General features: G+C 31.9%; 1 protein-coding gene across 50 annotated transcripts in view; it reads right to left on the bottom strand.

The window, feature by feature from the left end:
- Positions 1-19,931, bottom strand: part of LOC121117224 (CLIP-associating protein 1-B) — a 45,948-nt gene that overhangs the window by 17,196 nt on the left and 8,821 nt on the right. For 7 of the 50 annotated variants that reach the window (XM_071888850.1, XM_040711587.2, XM_071888871.1 and 4 more), the window contains exons 1-2: positions 16,261-16,417; positions 15,393-15,793 (exon numbers count right to left, since the gene is read on the bottom strand). The exons of 23 other annotated variants lie outside the window; for them this stretch is intronic. In XM_071888850.1, the coding sequence (XP_071744951.1) occupies positions 15,393-15,669 (277 nt within the window). In that variant the 5' untranslated portion in view covers positions 15,670-15,793; positions 16,261-16,417. Of the gene's footprint in view, positions 1-15,392; positions 15,794-16,260; positions 16,461-19,931 lie in introns of those variants that run through there. 20 more of the 50 variants (XM_071888849.1, XM_040711586.2, XM_071888854.1 and 17 more) reach the window with 6 other exon arrangements.

Here is a 19,931-nt window from a genome sequence, read left to right as displayed (position 1 = left end):
TAGGAGATAAACTTTATACAATCATTTTTGTTTGTTTCTTTGTATGATCGTTACACATAGATATATGTAGTCACATAAATAGAAAATATGAATAGTTGATAGGGTTCATATTCATTTGATTTGTTTATATTGTAGTAGAATTGTAAAAGAATGGAGGTTTGATTTTTCATCATAGAGTTGTAAGCACCATATAGATACATATGTATGTATAGACATATTTAGATGGATCTCTCCTCTTCCTTTTGTATCATTAATATTAATCATGATAATGAAACATTTAATTATTTATTAGAGATAAAAATAATAGTGTAGAATGTATTCCATCATCATCAAGAAGTGTACGCTATGTTTCAACAAAAGGGAACAACAACCTCTCTTCCTCACTTTTAATAACAGTTGTATGATGCTGTTACTATCATAATAACATTAACTACATACATATTTATTAGTGATGAGTTTCGATCCAAGACCGTTATGATTCTTAGTAGATCGAAATAATTCACGCTGAAACGGTCTCAAAGAATAATTCTGTTTGGATTGGTTTTATTTACAATTTTAATATTGACAGATTCTATTGATTTAATGGTTTATGAAGTCAGTTGTGTTTCAAAATTGTGAACAGCGACCTACAATAACGTCATATGAAGTGTTGCATGAACCATATTTGTACAACTCTTTAATCATGAGTGTGGAAAAATTAGACCATAGATTGAGAATGAAAAAAATGGTCCACAATTTGATAACAATTAAATTTTGGTCGTAAATGGTGGTAAGGTAAAAGAAATAACCCTCAAAATCGGTCTAGAAAAAATGTTTTGGACCCTCTCTCAACACTAATATTTATGTAGGAGATGATCTATTTATGAAAAGTGCGGCAAGGAGGTGCCTCTACTAGAAAATGAAATAAACAAAAGGAGATAAAGGCCTAAAGGAAGTATATATATATATATATACAATGAAAGTATTGTTCGGGTGTACCAGTACTATAGTAATACTGGAGCACTGATGCATTTAAAGCAATACTATACTAAATTGATACTGGAACTGTGGCAGTACGTCATTAAAAAAAATAAACATATCGATGACGTAACCCTCCCCCATTTCTGAGCTAGAAAAGTGTGCTTCATAAAAGAAAGTATGAATGAAAATTATCTTTTATAATGTCATTTCTGATCTAACCTCCCCACCATCCCAAACAAAAATCATGTAGACGCCCTAGTTAGGACATATTAATTGTCATTAAATACATTTTTGTTCAGTATTTTAGATCGGAAAATTATCAAAAGGCCGATACTAATTTTGGTAAATAGTAATATCCAGGTTGGGGAGTATGGTCTGGATATACTAGACTCGTCTGAGACAGTTATAATTATAGTAAAATCGAACTAGTTTGACCCTAGTTCGGTCGAGATGGGTTTCGAAGTAAAATTCGGTCGACACAATACGACTTAGCATCAATAATAATAAAAATTACTATTTTTTTTTTGTCAGCTGGAAACCATTTAAAATTTCATTATTGGGTCTATAATTTCTATTTTCAATTTACTTAAGACCGATCCGAGAGGAAAATCTTGTCCGGATCAAGTTTCAACACTAATATCTATGTATGTAAAGTCTAATTTAAGTTTTCGGTATAAAAAACCCCCGACTGTTATGAGACCATATTGACATTTAGTGGACCAAACTAATTTAGTTAATCCAAGAAGTTCGCTGTAGATTGCTCGCAATAAAAATTTGCTTTAGACAAATTATATAGATAAATTGTTGATGATGTAAATTGTGTTACAGAATTGTGAACATATGTTGTGAATTGTGTTGACATGAATCATATCTGTAGAACTCATAAATCAGGATAGGGGAGAAAAACGTTCCAATATATTGAGACATAAAAAATCGTTCTACGTTTTGAAAACGGACATTTTGGTCTGGATCGAAATATCAGTTCAAATCTGTAAAGAAGAAATCCCCTAATGGCGAACCCAGTCTCAACAGTAGTGGAGGCGTCTACATATTATGTGATAAAAAATTATATATGGATGGATAGAATGAGTGTAACAACAGCATACAAGCAACAACGTACCTATAAATAATGCCCATAATTGGCATTTATCCTTCCTCCCCCTCATAACTAAATAGGCTTCAAGGGTAGTAATAATACATTTAGCACATAGTAAGTAGCAAAGTAGTAACATTTGCTACTATAATCGTATAGTTATTTTGTTTTCATGGTGATGGAGGAGTTCCCCCAATGACGACGGACGGATATGTACTTATATAGTCTATAAGAAACGCCCTGAATAATCACCAAGTCATTATTATTACTCGACTCTATGTATGTCGTTGTTTTTTTATTTAAAAAAATTAAAATATATTTTATGCATACAATATAAATAAGGTGACTTATTTGAAAAAGCTAGGAGAAAACATTGCTACATATTTTATTAGTCATGTAAATATATAATAAACTAGTGTTGTGTCGATTTGAATGCATGCGGACTATAAATTTATTAATCTTTTATATTAATAAAGCAAAGTGTGACTGTTTGTCGATACCTCATTGAAGAGTGTGTGCTTAATCTCTTAAAATAGAGTGACCACTTGATCTAAGAAATAATAATCTAGCAACGGCCGTGCCTTTAAGCTCAGTACGCCATATTTAAAAAAAAAAAAAAAGGGAGGATATGAAATAAAAAAGAAGGAGAGTGACTTTAGAAAAACTCCCTGAGATTTCTAATAATTTTCAACTTCATATATATTTTCAGAGTTGTAAAAAATATGAATGGCCGGTATGTTTAAAAAAAAAACACAAAAATGATTACTAAAATTTATTTTTACTTTTGATGTTCCTTTAATTGATCTCAGAGATGGAGTTTCACTGATAAAGTATAAGTAAACATTATGGTATTACTATAATTAATCCATCTGATCTAGGAATGGTCTTAGAAGTTCACATACATGTTTCTTTCTCTATGAACGATCGAGACACAACCCCTCACATATTGAGTTCAAGAGAATAATTTCTCCCAAGCATATTGTCCAATTAGTTTCCTCGGTAATCCTGACAATTTGAAGAATGTTTAGAAGGAGAGCCGCTTTGTTGTCATGACGTTTCATTAGATTAGCTGCGAGCAGCCATGGGAACAAGGACACAAACACAAATCCGGATCAAGTAAAGATATAGACAGGAATACTCCGTTCACGATCCTCAATTCCACTGCGAGTCCAACAAAGAACAATCATCTACAAGGGTAGAATTGATGATTGACAACAGAGTAATTACTGCCTATGCCATTGCTTGATATGGACTGGAAATCAAGCTTATTTTCTTCATTTCACAGCTGCTTACAGCTAAAATTTATGACAGTTGAGCTGCTCTCCTTTCAAACCTCTTACAAATTGTCAGGTTTACCATGTCCTTTTTCGATTTCTTTTTCATACCCAAAATGCTTAGGATTTACAACCCTAAGTAACTATACATAATGACCACCGTATTGTCATCATAACGTCAATATGAATACATTAAGTTAATTATTTTCTTTTTTTTCCCCCTCCCCCAGTACCACCACTAACGATCCCACCCACACCCTTGAAGCAACAGCAATAATGGTAGTAATACTAATAATAGCAAAAATAAGCAAACTATGCATATCATTATTAATAAAGAACGTCTATTAATAGTTCTATCCTGTGATTGCTATGACATTTCGAAAGGGAAGTAAGGAAATAAATGAGAAATACATAGTATAATAATATGTACTTAGCAATAACAATAACTACTCAGTTATATTTTCCACTTCTTTAGCAACAAGATTGATGTTTGAATAATGGCCTCTATTCTAGTTATATATATATGTACGTCGAATATTCCTAAAAGTTACTACAACCACAAAATACTTAAAGAACCATGAGAATTCTTTTTTTTTTCTTCTTTACTAAATGGACAATTTGAATTGAAAGCATACACAAAATATACATTGAATAATAGTAAGGGAGACCGGGATCGTTGCAACACTTTTTCTACTTGGACTAGTGTTGGATCGGTCTAGAAAAATAAAAAAAGACTGCAGCTCTATCAGTTCGGTCTTAATAAAACTTGTCAATCCTAGTACAGGTTGTTAAGGGTATTTTATGATAACTACAACAAATGAAATGACGTAGACACTGGCTATCTCCTTTCAGCTGTACAACATAACCTCTTTAAAGAGGCAAGATACCTGAAGTATAAAAAAGTAGGTATGTGACTATAGCATATTATTAGTTAAAGATAGCTAGGACCGAAGGACCGATGTATCGGTCCTTAGAGCTGATGATAGCTGAAATTTAATGTAGAAGATGCGTGGTTAGAACTTATTATTATACATTCTAGCTATCATTTATTATTATTTAATCCTGGCTATGAGTAATGATAGCTAGGATCGTATGACTGAAAGACCAATGCATTGGTCCTTAGGACCGTTGAATGGTAAGAAAGATCGAACAGATTTAAAAAGACAGATTAGGCAATCAGTTATAGGACCGATCCAACTCTAATTTCGGTTCAATTACTACGAGTAGGTTTGACTCGCCAAATTTTAACATAGCCTTCATACAAATTGCTTTTGGAATGCGATTCTTCAAAAGTTGCAAAAGCCCCGTAGCCAGGGAAGGTTGCAACCAAAGATACCACTCTCCTTAGGATTACTCAAGATCTTGACGTTACGAATCAAAATGTTGGATTTTATACATGCATCAATAATTGATTATATTAATTATATCTTCAAACTGTGTTTATCAAAAGCGTTAAGAGTTTACTACTCTTTTAGTCATTTTCAACTCGTTCTCGTCTTGTCTCATTTTAACTGCGGCTAAATAATATATTAGAAAGAACGGTGAATGTGTTTGAAATACCAGCAGCTTCATATAGCCTTCACAACGAAACTCACACAGGAGAATCTTCAGCAACAACACAAGGATAGGCTTAAAATGCATACAGAAAATGATTATATACACGTATAAGTAGATATGATTGAAAGTGAAGAAGAATATGAAATATAACGGATTCAAGGTGAGTCTATTGATATTATGTTAACTATTTTTTTATTTTTTTTTGTGATTTCAGTGCGGATTCTTTGGATTATGGGAGGAAATCTAGGGATATTATAAAATATGATTGGCATCCTTCGTTGCAACTGTTTAAAAAAAATTGAATTTGAGTTTTCAGTTAAAATTTCATATAATAATAATAATATTTTTCATTATGTCGAATATTTAATTTAGTAGAATAAGATATAATAAGATTTATATTATAGATCGAATAAATTTACTCTCAAAAAACTCTTCAAGGCTCTGCGTTGACTCTAAGACATGTTTGATGCTAAATGTAATTATATAAAATAACAATAAAAAATAACCGATGCGATGAAAATCATAGGACTTGTAACTGTCTCCTTTATACTGAGTGTATATATTTCTTAAATTTCTCATCAGAGTGAGTTTTGGATTTTGAAAAAAATTATATTAACTGATAGCAAAAATCATTAATAATTCAAACGATATCAATCACAGGAAAAACATTGACAAATTCACTGCATCATTACAAAAGTAATGCTCCTAATAAATAAAAAAACTACTTTGTATATAATATCTAGTGATGGGACTATTCCAAAAAAATATGCCCATTCCGATTCTTTTATATTTAAATAATGGTTAAAAAATACCATTTTCCGATCGGGGGATTCACAGAATTATATTTTTTGGATTTTTTTGCAAAAAAAAATCCAAAAATTAAATTTCAAATTTTTTTTTTTTTTTTTTTTTAAATTTCAAATATACAATTTGATATTTAATTTTTTTTTCCTCAAAAGAACTGTACTCAGTCTCCCCTACATAATAGTATGTATAATACTTGAACAGACGGAAGTTACCCGCCAAGATGATGATAAACAAGGTTTTAAATCAAAAGGATCTTCTCCTTCCTCATTATTCAAAAACCTTGTTATACTTGTAAGTGAAAGATCACTTGAGTGAATGAATAATTAACAATAAGTAAATGTATGTCTTTGCTACTACTGCAACCCCCATCATTCATAGAAAGAGAAGGAACAGCAGCAGACGTGCTAACGGAATGAAAGAGAAAAAAAAGAAAAAGAGAAGGGTATTATTGCAACATTATCACAATAATGAGCGTGCACACCTAAGAGGCCACGACCGTTATTATTATTATTATAACTCGTGACTTAGGAAATAATAATCATGATATTAAATATTCTTATGGCATCAGATAAAAGATGTTATAAATTGTTCAGCTAGAAGACGAAGAAGAAGAAACAAAAACAGATGATCATGACAATATATTTAAATAATAATCCTTTGAATCATATCTACTAATATTGAAAGGCGTCCATTCCCCATCCTTAGATAAAGGCGCCTGCTAGGCTATTATAAAAATCGTTGACATATCGACGCATGTGATATTTTGTGTTATGGACGATCAGGGGCGTCTGCAGGGTATGGTCTGGAGAGGCTGTAGCCTCCCTCCAAATTAAGGTATTTTTGTTTTTTACTAGAAAGTTAAATTTCATTTTTCAATCTTTTTTCTAAAATATTTAATTTTCAGAAGAGTGCTAATGTTAACAACGATATTAATTAGTAACTGCATAGCATATTTAGTCTTGCACACACCTACTCCTCACGCACTACAAAATGTCCATCCCTATCATAGTTAAATAAATGATTTATGATTAGGATTTAGGAATGACTAATGTCGTTTTTGATTAGATAAAAAATTGGAATGGTAAATCCAGTCTGTTAGAAAATCCCTCTAACAGTTTCTACGTCATTTATGTATGTTGTGACCCTCCAATTTAAAAACACTAACTCCTCTACAGATTTCGTCTAAATGATTAATCTTACAGATTGCATTTGATACATTTACGAATTGTGATACCTAAAATTATTTGTTAAATATCTCATGTGTTTGAAATTTGCAGAGTAATGCTCATTTAAAATTACGTCATAAAAGATTGTTTGATTTAGTTGGCTCTCAAGCGCCTACTTTTTCCATGCTGATTTTCAAGAATATTATTATTATTCTCCAACAACAACAACACTGAGTCAACCATACAAATTAAAGGTGCCTATATAGGAAAGAAGTATTTAAAACTATTGTTCATGAATGATGCTCAATTAAGTGGGAAAACTAATGGTGGATTTAAATATATATTATATTATAAAGATAATTAGTGTTAGATTCGAGAATAACTTGAGCTCAAAAACAACACATTGACCTTACTAATGCCAAGATATACTCTTATAATTGGAAGACACGTTCTTCTTTTTTTTTTTTTACACGTCTTCGATTTTGGTTCTATTGGTTGAAATAGAAGAGAAAATGGAATTAAAAGAATTCCATAATGGATGATTAAGGGAATTAAAAGATGTTTTGTTATTAATTATTATTCTGATGAGATAAAACAAGTATTTCTATACTTAAAGTCATTTATTAGACGATTGCTATAATTCATTTCCCTCTATAATTTCAATACTATTCTATTTTAAAAAATATCCATGAGTTTGACCAACTAAGGCCCAAGAAAGGAAGAGTTCCATGTATTATTCCTTGTTAAAGTCGACAGCTTCCACAAAATATTCTTGTTGTTGTTGACAAATTTTACTTTCCTTGAACTCGAATTATAATCAAAACTCGAAACAAACGACGCCGGAATGTATTTTCAAACGGGGGCAAATTATGAGACTTGTTGGATGAGACTAAATTTGAGCAAATTAGCTTTTTTTAAGAAAAATGGTGAAAGATTTAAAATTTGAAAAAATAACTTTAAATTGAAAAAAAAATAATCCAAGATTTTGACATTTAATTTTATTAAGGCAAGCGAACATTTCATATTCTTATAACCATTCCACAAACTAATTACAACGTTACTTTCTTATTAAAAGAAGAGTTGGTGTTGAAATAAAATGGAGAATCTACATTAAATATGAGGAAATTCTCAAAAATCGAACTCGACCGAACATTCATATATAACAAAAAACACGACAAACATAGAATTCTTACATATAAATCGAATCCAACACTAATATATATAGTAATTATAGTATATAGAGTAGTCGTCGTAGAATAGGTTTGTACAACAAGCGATAATAATGAATATTTTTGGAAAGAAGAGAAAGAATAAGAAGAAAAGAAGTTAATAGCAGCATAGGCCATGTAGACTAGCTATCAATTATCTTTTTACAAGACCTTAGATATATTTATATGTATATATACATATTCATGCATACATATTTGATATATGTATGTACCTTTTGAAATAATAAGATCATATTGATTCGATGTATGGATGGATGTAGGTACATACCTACATTAGGGTGAGGCGGATGCTCCAACTTTGTCCAAACAAGTTATCTTGCATGTTCTTGCTTGCTGTTGCATATGGTCCTGATAAGCACATCTGTACAATTGTATTGAAATATTTTAACATCTACCTTGAGAGCAAGGATCATGAACTTTTGTAAGAAGTAACAAAAACTATAAATATTAAATTTCTGAGTCTTTGAATATGTCTAAATAGTTGTTTTTTTAAACTAGATATACAGTGTCCGTAACCGAAATCTGAATAAAATATTAGTACAACAATATTTGATAATATGTCTCAAAAAAAAAAAAAATAAGAGATATAAACTTGAATTTTTTATTAATAAACCATCATTTAATTAAGTTATCTTATATTCAATATGATTCCCGTTAGATCCAATAACAGCCTCCAAATGGGTCCTAAAGACAAAGCAAGTCTTCTTGATGTAGCACTCATCCCAGGTTGAAATGATAGAAGCCTTACAGTCATCAACATTCCTGTGGGAGGTTTGACAGGCTCCCACCTCCACAACGCTCCATATGGATTCAGATCTGTTGATGTTGGGGACCACATGGATGCAGGCCCAAAATCCTATAAATTGCACTCGAGCCAAAATTTGGACTATAAGCCTTTAAGTTGACCTAGATGCCTCATATCTATCCCTAATTGCATGCACAGTGGTGCGGGAGCACCCCAACTGGTTAGCATGTTCCTGGGCTTGATTCTCGCGTGGAGCAAAACTAGGATGTTGTTTCGTTTTGTTTGTTCCATGATTTATATCAAAACAAAAGAAATAAAATCTTACTCGTAATTTTTTTTTTATAAAATCATAAAACCTCTGTAGAAAATTCAATCTTGTAACCCTACTCCTTACTCTCCGTTTCAAACATTTTATACTTGTTCAGATTTCGGTGACGCACACTGTATTTTAAATATACAAATTTTAAATCCACCACTGAAATAGTGCAGCCTAGAAACTCCTCCCATCCATTTTTGGGTAATAAATTGAAATTTTTCGAAAAAATGTTATTTATAATTTCTAATCATTATACTTCCATCTAAAATATATATTAATCAAAAAAAAAAAAAAATCCAAACACATTCAAAAACAGAAAAGCGTGATTTTGAGGGGTTTATTTCATTTTCACCAAGTTTCGATTTGTGTTACAGGGGCGTCCATAGGATCATATATAATCAACAATCCATAGCTATTCATCAGAAAATTCAAAAATCCAAATCTATTCACATAAAATTTCAAATGTTTAATTTTTTGAAATATTTTTATAATCCATTGTTATTCGCAAAACAATTAATTTTTAGGAATTTTTTTTTTAAATTAAATTTCAAATCTTAAATTTTTTGGAGAAAAATTTCAAAAGTCCATAGCTTTCCAAAAAATATAATAAAAAGTTTAAAATATTAAATTATTTGCTCTGTTGCATATTTTGCCCGAATGACGGAGGGAAAAAATCTAGTAAAAAGAAAAAACTCCTTAATTGGGGGGGGCTCTGTGTACGCTGCTAATAGAAGTACATTTAAATGAAATTGCCCATATGAGTTCAGTAGGATCATACACAGTACCAACAAAAGGTTAAGAGTGTTGGCAATAAGTTGGTTAATGAGCGTCACCCTAACATACATACTTAGATATACATATATTGATACTAGTAATAATCCAATCTAAGTTTGAAGATATGTATATGATTAAAAACTCATACATTTATGGCAGTACATCTATATATGTATGTATTAACATATTATATGAATCCCAATAATATTCATTGGGATTAAAGTTATTTTCTCCCCCCCCCGTAATCCATTGACCTCCATCCTCCTCCTTCTCCCTCTCTCAAGAACACAACTACATCTACTGCAACGATGTTCTTGAGGATTAAAGATAATTAAAACCATCCTAAGACAAGGACGACGTATAAATCATATTTATATATTTACTTCCTGATCAATTATAGAAAATTATTATTGTTAAATGAATTTTCTTGTGAAACTTTATGGTTTTGACTATTAAATACTCTCACAAACAATGAAGGAACATGCCACAATCCCGCAAGAATGTATGTATATATATTAGTGATGTCACGGATCACTGGTCCGAACCGGTTTGCAAACCGCTAAAAACAAAAGAAAAACAAGTAATTCCTAGAACTGTTTCCAAAAATACGTAAAAGAACCGGGCCGTAAACCCCAAATTGTACTGACCAATCAAAAAGAATAAAACGTCTTCATTCATCGACGGGGTACACCATAATTCCGATTCTACAACAATTTACATTTTGGGTGGAAGTATTGAAAATAGAAAAAAGCTCGCACAAAAAATTGGCCCAAAATACTCTATAAAAAACAAATTTTGCCGTATTACAAAACAACATTACCTAGCTAGGTTAGATCAAATTCGTCAAGCAAAAGCGCTCTGCCGCCGGTTTCTGGAGACAAAAAGCCCAATCTTATGCAAATATAAGTATCATTAATTTAAAGAGAAAATAATTAGCTTTCAAATAACCAAACTTACGCCTGTGGCAAGCAACTTAGTGATTTTGGTCATTTTATTATGGCATCTGTTTGGGGTCACAGATGCCATAAGATCAAAGTCTGTGCATACCGTGCAGTCGTTAACATCATACATGAGGCTAGGGAAAATGAACGCCAGATCGCAAAGCATTCAGAAGGTCATCATAGTTTTTAATGGAAAAATATGCTTACTTTTCGACCAATTTAAAAAAAGATAAGTTATTAGTATATATGTTTATATTAAAATGAAATATGTAAAACATTTTATCTTTAAATAGGACGTCGTTTCTACATAACAAACTACATAGAACAAGTATAAGATATTATTGTCATTTTAAAACAACAAAAAAACCATACAAACACACTTCCCCTCCTCCTGACGGAGGTTCTTTCCCTTTTTATAAACAAAAAATAAAATGAAAAAACAAAATACCTACATACTTAGTATGTTTGTTTGGAGTCTATTTTGGTTCCACTCACAATATTGGCGTTTTGACATTTCATTCTCAAAAGGGGCCAAAAAGTAGGAAACCTCATATTATATTATGTAAACTACAAAGGTTATTTAGGGAAAAAAAATAAAAAATAAAAAAACACTAAATGAACCAAAACACATGTCAGTATCTTTCCAACATGTGATCTTTTCACGCTTTTAAAAATGTTTTTAAATTTACTTTTTTAAATCAAGTACATGGACCATGCAGTGACTTATTCCACAATGTGTGTATGTATAATGAAAAATAAGTCAGTGAAAGAGATGAACAAAAAAAGAAAAGTAAAGCTATTGTGAGTAGTTATTATTAAGTTATTTCTTATTCAAGAAACTAACAAGCAAAGAAAGTAGTAACAATGATCAAATGAGACTGCAAGTTTCTTTATACTTAAATTTATGGTTAAAAAGATTGTGTTATAAATGCACATCACTTCATTCCAGATATCTTTCTCTATTCCGTCTTTCTTTCTTTCTTTCCTTCCATCATTATTATTCATCCTCATGGTGCAAACATGAGTGACTGGCAGATGCTAAGGAGGGCCCCTCTGTAGCCAGCTCATACATACGTCAAATACTATATTTTTGTACCTCTCTCTCTCTATGAAACATCTCGACGATATCTTAATACAACACATAAATTTACTCTATATATTGTTGTGGCAAAACAAGGATCACGTGATCCATATTTGCCCAAATAGATCTGGCTGATCACGTAAACCTTTAATATTACTCTATAACTAACTATGCAACCTCCATGAATTCCCCCGTTAATTGAATTTTGCTGCAGGAAGAAAAAACTTCAATGCGACATGAGAGAAAATGAAGCTATCTGTGGTATCATAAAAGTGATATATTGCGTGAGGAGAAAAGATTTCACATAAATCATGCATCTTCTCAGGCGTTTCCCAACTTGGTTTTTCGCTTTTTGTTTCCCCCTTCTCAGTGACCTGAACGTAGATGTGTTGAATTAGTTCAGATATTGAGCTGTGAACAATTCCTAATTATTATTAAAAAATAATTTCATAGTTAAGAGGAGTTGCCAAACCACTACAGAGTAGGACTCTAAAAAATTGCAGTACCATTTAATTACAATGTCAGATCAACAACAAAAAAGGCAACTCGTATGAAATCTCTTTCGCGCCGGTGTCAGTGCTAAGAAGGCACCTTTGGCATCTCCATCCGTACTGCCTGGAAAATTAAATAGTCCATTACAGCCAAGCAGAACCAAAACTTCTGTAGCAACAATATGCTGACTGATGTCCCTCCTGCAGCCGTAACTTCAACTCCCCCCCATCCGGACAGTTTGGAGCAAATTGGATAAAAATGTAAGCCGCAACCTTTCATCCAAATTTGGATTCACTCCACGCTGTCATCATGACAGCGTAGTATGCCATAGATACGGCCTTCATCAAGAGCTGTCAATCTCTTCATCGGCGTCTGTAGGCTATTATTACTTATGATTGTATATAAAATATAGCTAAATATAATATTTAACAATATCACAAATTAGTATTGGATATTTTCTTAATTCCTTAAAAATTACTAATTTCGTCTTTTCTACTGCAAGTTTTGTATCCTCACTCTGTACTACCAACAGATTGAAAGCATTTTTTCCTTGTTCCTTTTAGGAGGAAAGGTTGTGTGATACAATAAAGGTAACGACATCAACTAACTATAACAACAAATTGTGAATATATTTTGTATCCTTTCCCCTTCCATTTTGTATCGCCCTTTTCTTCTTTTTTCCCCTTCAGATTCTCATAATAATGAGATACTGAAGAAGCATGAAGGGGCGCATGAGATAATACCGTGTTGTTTTATCTTTATACTTTATAGAAGTAATAATAAGTTTAACAGCGACAACAAACAATGTACGAACATACAATAGAGACACACACACTATGTACACATGGGGAGAAAAATATGGGCCGCACCTCCTTCCCTTTCCTGCCAACAGCATCCTTAAGAACCCTAAAATGCTTAAAATATTATTTAAACGAACGAAGGAAGCAAGGAACGAACGAACATGTTTCGTCGATTCTTTGTAAATAATCTGTAATTAAATTCCCTTCTTTTCTTCATTATCTAGATGAACAAATATAAAGAGAAGAGGAATCCTTCTTCCTCTTGGGCTTGCATGACGACGACGACGATGATGATGATATGAAATGCCTTCAAGGGATCAATGTATTTCATGTCCGAACAAAACACAACACACAGTCTAAGGAGACTGCTGCTATGTTAACTTATGTAATGTGTACGAGGGGAAAAAGAAGAAGAAAGATATTGAAAGAGATAAGAAATGTTGACTATGGAGAGTGAAGACTAACTAACAATAAGAAGAAATAAGTTAGAATAATAATAATAAAAAAGTGCAGCTGACAATCAAGATGATGATCTTCTTTATTTGGGATATGTATGTGCATTAAATGTACCTATAAATGAAAACAAGGCACGTTCATCATTAACTGGAATAGAAAAACAATATTATCTAATAACACTTGTCGAAGAAGAAGACTCTCGATTCAACAGTGACAACAACTGTGTCTCATCATCACTATCGCTAATTATTATTATTATTGCTATTTTAAAATAAGACAGATCACGTAATTACCTTCATTGTATGTATATCCCAACCTTTCTTTCTCAAACGAAACAGAAAGAAAAAAGACTCAACATCAGTTAGTCAGTTATTTTCAACTATGGTATTATTATCTAATAATTCTTGGGAATTGTTCACAGCTTAACTACAAGAGATAATTTACTACCAATACTTGGGAAAAGAAGGCGAAAAATTCGGGAGCTGATTGATTTATAAGGGAATATTAAAAAAAAGTTTAAAAAATTAATAAAAGTGTATCGTTCTTCCAAGTCTCCTTTTTTTCTTCCAGTGGATACTCATTAACCGAAAAGATGATCTTTGATAGCTTACATAATAAAAAATAATAATAATGTCCCGTTCTCCGCGAGGAAGCACGAGAAGATGTTTGACATAGATAGCATTTAAAGTATAAATGCTTCTTTCGTAACTACCTCCCAACATCCACATTTACTTAGTATATAACATATATGTTAAAGTACAAGAAATGTAAGGACCCCCCTCCTTATCGATCTACAAATAAAATCGATTATTTTGTTAAAATACATTGCACATGCAGTTAGTGGATATGTATTAGAATAGGGTTGAACTCTTTTCGAATTTCTATTACCCCTAGTGGGGTAAAATAGTTCATGCAACATTTCATTGACCTACAAATGTTGAAAATCCGCGTATATTTTTTTACATTTTCAGATAGGGAAGATGGATCAAAATAAATGCTGGTCCCTTTTTACTCAACTTAGCATATATTAATCTCAAAACCTAAGCAACTCTCTCACTCAAAATGAAGAGGTTTTCTGATTGCAAATTTGTCTTGTTGGGGGAGATAAAATACAATGAGAAATATAATTTTAGGAGTACGAAAATGTCTAAAGTGGTAATACACATTTTAAATTACGAAAGCCCTTTATTTTGACATGGATAATTGTTTTGAAGTTGATTATTAGAATATGCAAAGTTCTAATGAAATAAATTGCGGGTACATGTAGTAAAAATGATTTACTACAAAATTACAAAGAATGCTTTATTTTAATCTCTATTGACAAAATAAGCAAATTTTGCCTTTTTTCAAACTTATACTGCGAGATGTGCAACATAAATAGGTTATGCTCGCATCCCCTAGCTCTGATCGAAATTCTACTTAAGTGTAAGAACAAACCCATCTAATGTTATATGTATATTAAAATGACAGGACAAACAAGGAATGAGGAGGGAATTATTAATGCATTTCCTCGTTTCTAATTGATCATGCTCTTTCTCTCTTTCTATTCCTCAAAGAAGTAGTAGGTATACATCATCAGTTCAGAAATAAATAAAAACGATAAGAATAATAATAATAAATGAAGTAAAATAAATTCCACAAATTCCAAAAAGAAAAAAAAATAAGAGAAGGAAAATAATAAACCAATGACTTTCTCCTTACAAAAGAAATCCTCATTGTCGAAAAAGGATGAATAGTATTGATAATTCCCTTCCGAGCCAGAGCGAGAGCGAGCGGATCGATGCAAGGAAGATGAAGCGGAGGGAGGAGATCCTCCTCGGTTCACTAAACAGAGATCACATTTACACCCTTTACATGGTGAGCCCCCCGGATGTTTCAGTAGTTTATCAAAGATAAGGATCCACTCCTGTCCGGAATCCCAAAGAGATTCATTCACATCCAAGGAACAAAGTGAAGTCGATGCCGACGAAGAAGGCATGCTATAGCAAAGAGAGCCTTCACATCATCATACAGTAGTTGTTGTAGTAGTAATTATGACACATACGAAGACATTAACATACTAATCAGGGGCGTCCCCCAAATTAAGGAATCTTTACTTTTTACTAGAAAATTTATTATTTGAATTATTTTTTTTAAATATTTTAATTTAATTTTTAATTTTTTCCAAAAAGTTTAATTTTCTGTAAATAGCTATGGATTTTTGACATTTTTCTCCAAAAATGTACTATATGAACTTTTTCTCTAAGAAAATTAATATTTGATATGTATTTTTTGAAACTTTTTTCGATTTTTTTTTTTTTTTTGAACAGATATGGATTTATTGAATTTTTTTTCGAAAAAATGTAATATCTAAAAAATTTCTGCACAAAAATTTAATATTTGAAACATTTTTCGAAAAAATTTAATACATGTAGTAAACTTTTTTCAAAAATATTTAATATTTGAATTTTTTTTTTTTTAACATTTGAAATTTAATGTTTCAATTTTTATCCAAAAACTTTAATTTTTGGATTGTAACAACAAAGCCTCCCCCGAAAACAAAAGAATATAATCCTGCGGACGCCCCTACTAATAATATCAGACATTAAAAGTCACTCTTTAACAAAATGAATAGGATTGAGCATCCATTTGATGATAAGGATGAATGATATGTATAATATAATATAATATTGATAGAGCACGCAACAAAACACACTTCACAATCGCACCATATCAAATCTACTACTAAGTCAATAGCTACAATTTACACCACTCTCTACGAAGAGCCAACGGAAAAAATAAAGGTACGTGAAGAAATAATAATAAAAAAAACCCTAAAGCCAAAATGCGTGCACGTCACCCAGTAAGATTATTGTTATTATAATAAAAGAAAAGAGCGTAAAATTCTGCCAATTTTTTCTTCTCCATCACACATATTACATAGTTTCATACATACATATTTTTTGAGGGGTAGAGGAAGCCATTAAAAGGTTAAAAATAAACGAGAGAAAATCGTGGAATGACGCTGCAGCAAATCCTTCTTAGTTCTCCTCTCCCCCACTCCATCCCTCTTCAATACTATATAAGTGTAACCCATTAACAAATTCATTCAAAGACGTACATATTAAGAATACGCGAGTTATCTACGGGCAGTTTTGAGTGGTCCATTAAAATCTGAACACTTTTAAACTTTAACATATATAACATAATAATATATTAATTAACTATAGTAGTTCAACAAAATAAATACTAGATATGGATCTGTGTTTTAGCTTTCTTAATCATTAATGCAGCCCCCTAGCAGGCCTCGGCGTTTGGATGACGGATAATGCATGCCTTCACCTCGGCATGCAACCAAAAGGTATAGTTGAGGGGGTTGGCATCAGCACTATAGAGGGGCTAAAAGTGTGAAAAAAATAAAAAGAGTTCAAAAGAACTCATCAAAAAGACTCTTGCGTCGGAGTCTTTTATTGCTAGTGTCAAGAGTGTCAAAAGTGGCCTCTACACGCTCATAAGGTTCTCCTCCCCCCTTTTTTGATAGCTCTATTTTGGTGTGAAACCCCGAGACTAAAGGCCTGCTAATGACGTAAGTACATATGAATCAACTTAACCGACATTTCTGTTTTTTTAAGGTCCCGTACACAAGGCAATATTTTAAAACGATATTTTATTTATTTTATTCGGATTCAAAAAGTTTTGTGTTCCACGAGGAAGAAATCTGCTTTATCCGAGAGGGTTAAGAATCTTGATGAATGCTGTATATAATGGAAATCTTAATATTAGAGAATGATAAATTATTTAGCGGGTAAAAATCAACTCTTTTTAATTTGTACAAGTTATTTTAAGCGTAAATGGTGTTCTTGGATTCTTCTAGAAACCGTTTAAAAAATATCATTTTAGGTGAAACGGATCGATATCCCCCGTCTGTAAGCAATCCCAAAACGGATAAATATTTTGCATTTTCCTCCGAAAATGTAGTCAGAAAAGTACCGATACCAATCTTGGTACCGGAGTCAATACGAAATTATTAGCATCGTGACAACAATAGTATATAGTAGAGCAAGAAATAATAAAATATAATGCGTTTTTATCAAATTTTCTATGATAGTCATATTGGATAAATTGGATTGATGGATGGTTAACATAATTCAAAAGATATGGATCCCACGGGCTCAAAAACAGCCTCACTGTATTGCTAATCCATACTAAATACTAACAAAAATATGGTTAGTATTTGTGCTTCTACTTTTGAACCGGATTTGCACTCTCATCCTCCTCTTGACATGAATGATGGGTTATATTATGTAACTCTTAATTATGCACATTCTTATCCTTTGACTTGGAAAAAATAAATACATACATACATAATAATAATAACAATCTAAGGAATGAAAGAGGTATGTAAATACATATGTACATCTATGGATATGCCTACTACCTAAGTATGTACAACCATTATGTATATATACGTATAGATATGTAATAGAAATGAATTCTTATCCAAGACAATCTCAGATCTATACTTATATACTTTTTGTGTTTATGTAAGTACATTATCCCTCTTCAAATTTAACCTTTTACGTCACACTTATGTAATATGATAGTATTCACATTTTACTAAGTCTAAATTAACCAAAATACCAATTATTTTGATATTGCACCCCCGCTAGACCTACCTCAAGAGTACCGGCCCCTGAATGTAAAAAACCATTGCACCCTATGATTCCGGCGCCATTGTTGAAGACCCATGATGGTTCATTACTGACGTTTCAAAAATACTACAAAATTCGTGATATAATGTCGTTATTTTCCCTGTAGCTTCCCAGAGGTTGTTTTTCTAACATTGAGAGTGGTACCATATGAAAGCTAATTAACATTTCTAGAATATGGTAGTAATATTTGTGAAAAAATGTACTAATTTACAGCTTTTTTTGAAAAAAGTGAACAATTAAGGATGCCTTTCTTGAGGCAAAGTCCAAAATCAATGTAACTTGTATATTAAGTTATTTTAGACCTTGGAAAATAGGAATAATTTCAGATTGCATATGTATGATGAATTTTTATTTATTTTGAAGAGGTCTAAAGGTACACATTGTGTAGGTACAAGAAGCAACTTGAATAAGCAGATTATACAAGTTACAATTTGCACGTCTTATAACAACACCTTATTTAATTACAACTTGAGTGATTTTAATTAAGACTATATATTCTTCATTGATGCTATCATTTAATTTTGATGTATTAATTATAACTTATTTTTTTACAAGAATTGTGACTGTGACACTTGAATCATATAATGTGCCCCAAAATCAGAGGCGGTCTGGAAGAGGGAGGTTAGACACAATGCATGTTTTAGGGAGCATTTTTCTAGGCCATTCCACTTGATTAAACTTTAATTTTTATATGTAATAATTATTCTAATATAGACATCCTACCTCAGACAGCAAACTGAGAAACACATTTTTCTTTCCCCATTTTCTTCACTTAGACACGTTACATTTCTCTCTCTGGGACCACACATATTTCTCTAACCCCAGGCTCCACTCATACTAAAATGCAGCCATGAGTGGACCGACACCTCTCCACCCCCAATATAAATATTTCAAGGGGGAGCAAATTGAAGGAAAAAAGATACAAAAAATTGCAAAGAGCACAAATTCAGATCATGCATAGTCATGGAATTCTAAACATAGTCTCTGGAATTCCATGGTCACAGTTAATGGTGGTAATATTTAATATTTTTTCAGGAGTTACGCACTTTAAAAAGTTTGAGAACCACTGGTTTAGAGGTAGTAGCATTTACACATACCCCTCCTGTGAAAGTCGAGCCAAGCTACCATTGCAGAGAATACCTATCAATTTCTAATTTTCATCAAAAAATTAATACCATTGAACATCTATTTAAAGAATTGCATTATACTCATTACAATAGGTACCTACTTGTACTATATTTCAATCTGGATATCCTAGAAAGGCTCAAACTAATTCAGTCCAAGTTCGGTCTGGACCGGAATCTTTATTATTTATTTTTAAAAAAGAAAAAAAATTTAAGGAAAAGGAAATTTTGGTCCACGATTTCAGTTCGCAGTCTGGGCTAAAATATTGGCCCGGATCGGTCTAGAAAAAATCCCTTATAACCGAATAAATAATTTAATGACTGGAACTTACACAAAATCCCAACTTGTACACAACATATACAAGATAATTGAACAACTACTTCATAGATTCGCGTATCCACACATACATTTCAATGTACATACA

Source organism: Lepeophtheirus salmonis, chromosome 5 (assembly GCF_016086655.4).
Source record: "Lepeophtheirus salmonis chromosome 5, UVic_Lsal_1.4, whole genome shotgun sequence".
In the NCBI taxonomy this organism is placed as follows: domain Eukaryota; kingdom Metazoa; phylum Arthropoda; class Copepoda; order Siphonostomatoida; family Caligidae; genus Lepeophtheirus; species Lepeophtheirus salmonis.
Note: the sequence above shows the minus strand (reverse complement) of the source record. Positions and strands in the feature narration are given on the sequence as shown.